Raw genomic sequence first — 8,556 nt, forward strand, 5'->3', positions numbered from 1 at the left:
GGCTACTCTTCAATCAGATTCTCTAATCGGTTTAAAAATCTGATCTTGGCTTTAATCAGGATCGTTTTAAATATTCTTCTTTTTACTTTGGTCCTCTTCTTTTTGGAAAGTGTGACATAAACATAGTTAAATGCAGTGATCCAAAAATGTTAACCTGGGCAAAATAAAAGTAGAAGGCTTTAAAATGAGTTAACGCGTTGAGTTATTAATATCGCCCTTTAGGTAAACCCTAATCAGCCAAGGTGAATGAAGAAGAGAGGAGTGTGCAGGCTTGAAAGCGTGTGTGTGTGAGTGTTGCTGTTGAGATTCAGCCCTGGCGGGATTCTTCAGCAGGGCCCCATGGCTCCTATGAACACGCCCCAGATAGATGAAGCAGATAAATATCCAAGACCTGCGGGTAGCAGAGGAACTGTGAGACAGAGTTAATCGCACTAGCTCACCCCAAGAGTTACCTGTGACACCCTCGCAATGACAAGAGGGCCCGGCGATAGGGGCCACGTAATGGGATTTTTGGATGATACCCTAGTCGGTGATTTATAAAAGTACCGAAACATCTGCTGCTCTTTTTTTATGCTTTTCGTCACTTTGGACTTCCTCTGGAGTTACCTGAGTCGTGATCGACCGGAGCGTAAGGGAACCGAGTGATTAATCAGCTCCACGAATCGTTGCATGAAACTGAGAGCTGGGCCGAAATGAGTCGGAGAACACGACGCTGGATTTTAAGAGTTTTACTTTGCCTGGGAATTGTTTACTTGAAAATCGGGTGAGCAGCGTTCATTTGAGTTCTCATCAGTTGCCGTAAGTCAGTCACAACACAAAAGACTTTAAAAGCTGAGGACTGGCGGACTTTTAAGTGCTGTCGGTCCTTCAGAAACCACTCCTGAGCCCCGTATTTCCTCAAAAGCAGGTAGAAGCACGCAGTTGAATAAATAAAGCCAGCGAGGAGCGTGGACTTACATGGCAGTTGCTCTTATAAGTGAATCACGCTTCCTTTATTATACCTTAATGATCATAAAACGCATACATTCATAATAGTTCAAATGATATGAAACTGTAGGCTACTGTAGGTAAGTTTCAGAAATACTCTTGCGGTGCACCTGAGCTCACACATATGATAGAATCTATTGTAAAGAAAAACAAACAATTATGTTGATTACATCTCCTCTTGATTTGGAATTACATAGTAAAAGCATATTTAATCCACGCGGACGTGTTAAATGCTTGGAGTATTACATCAATTTATAACACCAAACAGGAACTGGGGGTGCATCTGATTTTAGACTGTTATGTAAAATAAAATTAAGCTAACAAAGCTAAGAAGCTGATGGCTGCTTTCTCAGTCATATCCATCTTCCGTTTACAGTGGTTTCTCATCGGTGGTGGCCCTAGGTGCGAGTATAATCTGTAACAAGATCCCCGGTTTGGCCCCAAGACAACGGATTATCTGCCAGAGTCGCCCCGATGCCATTATCGTCATCGGAGAGGGAGCCCAAATGGGCATCAACGAGTGTCAGTTTCAGTTCAAAAACGGGCGCTGGAACTGCTCTGCGCTTGGAGAAAGGACTGTCTTCGGAAAAGAGTTGAAAGTGGGTATGTTGCTGTCTGTTAACGTTTGCTTAGCCTTCTCTCTGAAACTTTAGTTTTCCTCCCAGCAGCAAACACAGTGTATTAACCACCTTTGCGCATTGTGCGTAAAACAGCCTTTGCATTTGGCTCTTTTTATGATTTACCTCCAAAAATTGACATGCATCACATATGTGTGTGTGTGTTCACTGTCACCAGTCAAGCACCTGCACATCATAAATATGAAAAATCATCTGTTTTTCATTAATACATTGTTGAATTTATACTATCAGGAGTCATTCACATCTGGATTAGTCTTGCGCCCCACGTTTCAATGAGTAGGGCTCTCCGAGGTATCTGAGTCCAGCATGGTAACAAAACTCTTGCCACTGTTGGCAGCTTTTCTTTTCAGCCCCTAGAGTCTCTAGAGGCACATTTCCACTGGTCTTTATCCTTCTAGTGATGGGTGGCTCTCACTGTAAGGATGTCGGTCTTACCACGGGTATAAGTTACAGTGAGGAATAGCCAAGAGGAAAGCAAGACATGAAAGCACTAAATTAGAGAAACAAATAAATCCAAATCGAGTTCCTGCAGCTGGAATAAAGTTTCCTGTAAAGAGGGATGAACTCCCTCCAGGGGATGCTCAATTATCTTTGAAGTTTTGTGGCTTGTTTGCTAAAATGGATTAAAGATTATTAGATAGTGGAAAGGAAAGTGTTTGCTCAAGACTAAAGGCATTTTATCTTATGATGCCTTTATGGCTACAGGTAGTGGAAGGCTTAGAACAACAGAGGTGGCTTTGTCAAACTTTTTACCTAGCATTAAAAGACGTGAAATATGTTTTTGTTCCATCTCGAGCTAAAGATAATAAAATTTAAAAATCACAAATAGCCCTATGTACAATGGTTAGTAGCTTGGGCCAGCTGTTGGAGGCTGCTGCTTTGGAAAGAAAAGTTTATCTCTTCATGCTTCTAAAATGAAAACAATGCACTTGACAGTCTGTCCCCTTTTGAATGAGCGCTTTTAGCCAATCCAGAGTTTTGGTCTGTGTGTCCAAAAGAGGAGTTTAACTCTATTGCTTGGACAGCCGTACCAAATAGATTGGTTTCACTGATCAGATTTAGCTTAGAAGATGAATGGTTGTAAATGAAAACCATTGTTGATCCCTGGGCTGAGTGGAGCTGTGTAGCTTGCTATTGTTCTGGAAGCAACAATTGGAAATGAATGAGCAGGGTGACTGACACAATATTGACGCAACGTGCACTAGATTTGAGACAGTTTAGACCTCGGCTATGTTTGCACTTGAACTTTGTAGTTGCACTAGTCTGAGATGAGGAACATACAAAGAGACTGCATAGTGAGAGGCTGAAGTGTGAGTAAACTGGCACTCCTAGTTCAACACGTACAGGTTTTTGATTTTTTTTCTACTTTCTTTTAAAGATCTTCCTTCTGTCATTACAAGGTTATGAAGTATTCATACCATCTCTTGTGGTAAACCCATGCACTCAGAAGTGGAGGGGAAAAATTAACAACGGTGCACCCAGAACTGACTACCCTGACACACCTTTTTTTTTGGCTCTGAGCCCATCAAGTCTATAAAAACGTCCAAATAATTGATGCCTCAATATGAGTTTTTTTTTTTCAATGGCAAGGGCTCACATCCAAGTTGTTTATCAAAAACACGGCAGCTTTACGTAGTGAACTTGGTGGCTGGAGGAAGCATAAAGAAGGTATGATGTTTGTTATGAGCAAATAGTAACAAGAAGAGTTTATTTACACATAGATATGATGGATGATACACTTAGAGGTTTCCTGTTTGCATTATAATGAATCATAGATCTGAAACTAAAACATCATACTTGCTGATTTTGTTTGAGAATGCTAACATACATATTGGGAACATTTCAACATTGAATTGCTTTGTTTACATTACACTTGAGGTTTCAAATAAGACATTTAAAAGCGATATTAGACTGTCAGCTCGTTTGACTTGGGAGCTTTGCTTCAGGTTCTGTCTTTTGACTCCTGTCTGAGCCGTTTCAGATTAACCTTTAGTTATTTGTCGATATTTCCGCGTGTGTAAATGATTTGTCAGCTGGGCCTGGAACTAGATAACGGCAGAATGAAGATTCTGATGTGACTGCCTTATGAGTTTACACAGAATGTGACAGCTTCTAAGTGGATCAATAGCCCTTCCTTGCCGACAACTCTCTTATTCATACGGCTTTGTTGACGGTACGGCCTGCAGACATTTTGGTTCACGGGCACGACAGTTTCCGGGTCAGGTTTCGAAACACTGTAGCCCTTGAGTGATATGTTAGTAAGACTGTAATGTAAGCACACATATTGTTAATAATTGACCTCTTTTTCCTATTTAAACAACCTCTTACATTCTGTGGTATTCCTTTTATAGTAAAGGAGGAACACTATAATCTTCCCCTCTTAATTAAATCTAAATGTATGCCTACATTTTATTATTACACATCATTATCATATTATTCATCACCTTTTTTTCCCCGCTCCCCTAGGCAGTAGAGAGGCTGCATTCACCTATGCCATCATCGCAGCAGGGGTGGCCCATGCAATCACAGCCGCCTGTACACAGGGTAACCTGAGTGACTGTAGCTGTGACAAGGAGAAGCAGGGTTTCTACAGTAAAGACCAAGGATGGAAGTGGGGAGGCTGCTCAGCAGATATCAGCTACGGCTTAGGCTTCTCCAAAGTATTTATTGATGCACGGGAGGTCAAACAGAATGCAAGGACACTCATGAACCTCCATAATAACGAGGTGGGACGCAAGGTAGGTAATTAGCAAGAGGACTTTGAAAAAGTCCTGCTCCGATCTCCACGTCCTTTTTTCCATACTTAAATATAATGGTGAATTCATCTTAAGTAGTCTAAAGCTGGTAATGCTTTGATAGGAGTGAGTCAAAGCACTGAGCAGTGGGACCAAGCTTAAACAAGGAGTGGAATAAAAGATTGCTTTTAGCTGTCTAAGTGGCAGGGTTTGATTACAGCCCAGATCTCTGAACTGAAAACAGATTGACATGGTACAAAAAGGCATTAGCCCAGTCCCCCTCATGTTTTGCACCACTGGGACAGTATACAGTTACCTTTATGACAATCCCCACCCACAATTTCTCTGTTCGCACAAACCCACATCAGGTGCAATGTGCATGCACATGCAGCTAGGGGCTGTTTACAGTTTAGCGATTGCTAAACTGTAAACTGCTTGTCATTGGGTAATATTTGCCTCTATGGAGGCGTACTTTCTAATGCACAGGTTAAATTCACTGCTTACGTCAATTCTCAGAGTTTATTATATTTTTATTCACAATAAAATGCAAAAACAACCCCAAGCAAACAAATTAAGCAAAACATAAATGATCACAACATGAAAACATAATAGAAGCCAACAATATTATATTGAAAACTAGATTTTAGACAGTTTTTGTTAGAGTTAGTTTTAATTAGATGTTGATTTTAATCTTTTTTCTGTGCCTGTGTTTTTGTGTGGATGGTTGCATAACGCTGCAGAATGACAAAGAGACTCCAGTAGGTCTAGAAGTTGGAAACTGAGTGGAATAATGTGTCCAACAGCTAAGGCTTTGCCCAAGTTAACCCATATCCTCTCTCCCTCTCTGACTCTGCCAAAAGAGCCTGATTCCCACAACCGACACATTGAACACAGAGGCTGAAAAGCCTCCTAACACAATAGTACCAAGCAGATAATTTTCTGCACCCATTTCAGGGCGGTGAATTCAGATTGGCTTTTCTGGACAGCTAAACTGCCTCCCAACGAAAAGGACTACTCGTGGATTCAAACTTTGAGCCGTCTCACTTATTTCCTATTCTTTCTGCAAATAAATAGACTCTCTGTTTTCCTTTACTTATGCTAATCAAAAGCAGTGACACTGAGCAGGAGCAGCGTTCACAGCTCCCTGGTCGAAGACGTCCACACAATGGCTGTCACAAGTGTTGGTCACAGGACAAGTGATGGATTAGGGAGTGAAGCCAAGGTTTTTATGAAGTGGTTTGCTCAGGGAAAACTTGTTCTTTTTGGTCCTTGTTCACACGTCTGTATTTGGGTTTTTACTCCTTACAGTTTACTTGTCAAGAACACAGACACGTAAATTTCTCACGAATGGCTTTAGGAGACCGTATCGCATACCAAACACCTAGCATTTCAGAAAAAAACGGAAACTGCAATTGACCTTGTTGCTAAAGAAAACTGTAGTTTAGTCAATGGCACTTCTTATTGTCATCAGTTGAGGCTTTAGCCGTAATCCCAGTCACTCGGCGCCTTGTTGAGTCACTCTTGACATTTGTGTGGTGTGTGTGTTAACTACACACACAGAGCCTGAAATCTGATACATTATTTTGGCTTCTGTGTATATGGTACCACACTGTTATGTGGTGGGGCTGTATTTAATCCCTAGCCGTACTGTATTTGTCAGTAACATTGTTTAAAAAGCTGCACGTTTTTCGCTGAAGTTGAAGTATGGATTGAAACAGTTTTATGTAAGGATGTGCAAGCATAGTTTCAATTTTAATCACACACAAATTCTGATTGATTTTAATATGACCAGTGAAGTCATCATTATAGTACAGGAACTGATTGTAAAATAGTCATCACTGGAGTGTGTTTACTACCTTACTAAGCTGCTTTTCTGTGTCTAGGTGCTGGAGAAGAACATGCGACTGGAATGCAAGTGTCATGGTGTCTCGGGCTCCTGCACAACCAAAACCTGCTGGACTACACTTCCCAAGTTCCGCGAGCTCGGCTACATTCTCAAGGAGAAATATGCCCACGCCATACACGTGGAACCAGTCAAAGCCAGCCGCAACAAGCGCCCTAAATTCCTCAAGATCAAGAAGCCGTACTCTTACCGAAAGCCCACGGATACAGAGCTGGTGTACATAGACAAGTCTCCTAACTACTGTGAGGCGGACCCCGTCACGGGGAGCCTGGGGACACAGGGAAGGGTGTGTAACAAGACAATGATGCAACACATCAGCGGCTGCGACTTGATGTGCTGCGGTCGGGGATACAACACACACCAGTACTCCCGGGTCTGGCAGTGCAACTGCAAGTTCCTGTGGTGCTGCTATGTGAAATGCAACACATGCAGCGAGAGGACAGAGGTGTACACATGCAAATGAGAATATTTATTGGATGGTGTGTGTGTGAGTCTGTGCGTGCGTGTGTGTGTGTGAGATGTATGCATGTGAACGGTCTTGTTTTTTGTGTTTTAACGGACAACCTTTACAAGAAAAAAAGAGGCTGCTTTTACAGTCTTTACACACATCATGAGGAACTACTGTACTGCATATACAGTAAGCTAAAAATGAGGCACCATGATTCTTTTGCACAAAAGCTCTTCACCCCTCTTCTTGGACTGCTCGTTGGGATGTAGTGGCAAAGCATTGTGACAACCACTGTTAAAGGGGGAAAAAAATGTAGCCCGACATATGCGACTGGGTGACCACAAAGGGAGTCTCTAAAATTAAATGTCAAGACTTTAAGCTACATGGACGTGTACCGACATGCTGACTGCTTGGACTTTGCCAATGCAGATAAATTATGGTGGACGTTATGCCAGGCAGCACACACTGCCGTCGTTCCAATGCCACCTGTGCACAGATGAAATTAAGCAGCAATTTGGAATATTTAACATACTTGTATTTAGAGAATGAAAAGTAATTAATATTAATTTATTCTATAAAGAACTACTGATTTTGTCCGATATGGACACAAAAAAACAAAAAAACTAAATGTCATGAGTTTATTAAAGAAATCCAACCTTGTTCATGGTTAAGACACTGGAATTGAATCTGTCTGGAATAATCCGTATTGCTGTAGACTAATGTTGTTCCAGATGAAAATGCTGTAGGCTACTCAAATTGACCTTCTGACCTTCTCATGAGTTCGTCTTCCCTCTGTATGCTGCTAGTCTAGAAACGTGAGGTAGAAGGCTGTACTTGTATGCTGTACTGACCGTCTTCAGCGGCACCTCCACCTCACTTCAAGCTGATTTAGCTTAACTGGAATCATTGATCAAAAACAAACAAACAAACAAACAAAAACCACAGGCACACTTTCCATGTTTGGTAAGCATTGGTTAATAGAGTATATTTTGTAAAAGCCTATTTTTATATGAATGTTTTATTTATATATTTTGCATATTCAAGGTCGCATTCTGACCCCGACGTCTGTTTTTAAACCCCTGTGAAAAAAAGAAGCTGATATATGTAAGTTGGCCCCTGTTGTCGCTGCCATAGTTGTATATTGTAAGAGATAGAGACTGTTTATAAGTGTTCAAATGTCTGTGTTTACTGCATTTCATGACTACTACTGATGGAATACAGGAAAAGAATAACACTTACAAGACATGAGTTCCCTTATTTCTTGTTCACACATTGGTTTTTTATCGATTATGCCATAAAGAAATGTTCTGAAATAGCTTTATGTGGATAAAACACACTTGAACAGTTGTGATATGTCTCAGAATGAGTTAGCATGTCTTAGTGAATTTATCAGTAACTGTAAATTAAAGAAAAGGAAGCCTAGCTGTCATATTGTTGCCATAAAAAGTGATGCAGTGAAGCCGTTGAACATTTATGGCTCTAATTACTTTAATTGCTCATAAAAAAAAGAATCCCTTAACTGGTAGTGCTTTTACTTCATCCAGATAAACATAACAGTTTGACATAATTATCACAAAATAAATATGTTTGTTAATATCACGCAGTTACCATGGCGATAAATCAAGGATTAGCACAATGTGTGCGATGCTCAGCAGAAACAGAGATGTTCTTTGAGAGGGGAAAGTTATTCAGGCTCAATTGAGGGCCCATCTCGCACACTGGGAAGGAGCTGAATGTGCCTCAGAAGAAAAGTGTTTGTCCGCTAATGGTAGGGTACAGGGGTAATTGATGAGACTGCTTGGGCGGACTGTCACAGTGATGACTTGCTCAGTCGGGGGAGTGGGA

At 41.1% G+C, this 8,556-nt stretch overlaps 1 protein-coding gene across 1 annotated transcript; it reads left to right on the forward strand.

Annotated features, from left to right (window-relative positions):
* Positions 1-339: 339 nt before the first annotated feature.
* Positions 340-8,208, forward strand: LOC120719277 (protein Wnt-7a). Its single transcript, XM_040008373.1, has 4 exons — positions 340-763; positions 1,364-1,590; positions 4,092-4,363; positions 6,244-8,208. The coding sequence occupies exons 1-4, from the start codon at positions 693-695 to the stop codon at positions 6,724-6,726; spliced, it is 1,053 nt and encodes a 350-aa protein (XP_039864307.1). The 5' UTR covers positions 340-692; the 3' UTR covers positions 6,727-8,208.
* Positions 8,209-8,556: the final 348 nt, after the last annotated feature.

Source organism: Simochromis diagramma, unplaced genomic scaffold (assembly GCF_900408965.1).
Source record: "Simochromis diagramma unplaced genomic scaffold, fSimDia1.1 OVJJ01000545.1, whole genome shotgun sequence".
NCBI classification, from domain to species: domain Eukaryota; kingdom Metazoa; phylum Chordata; class Actinopteri; order Cichliformes; family Cichlidae; genus Simochromis; species Simochromis diagramma.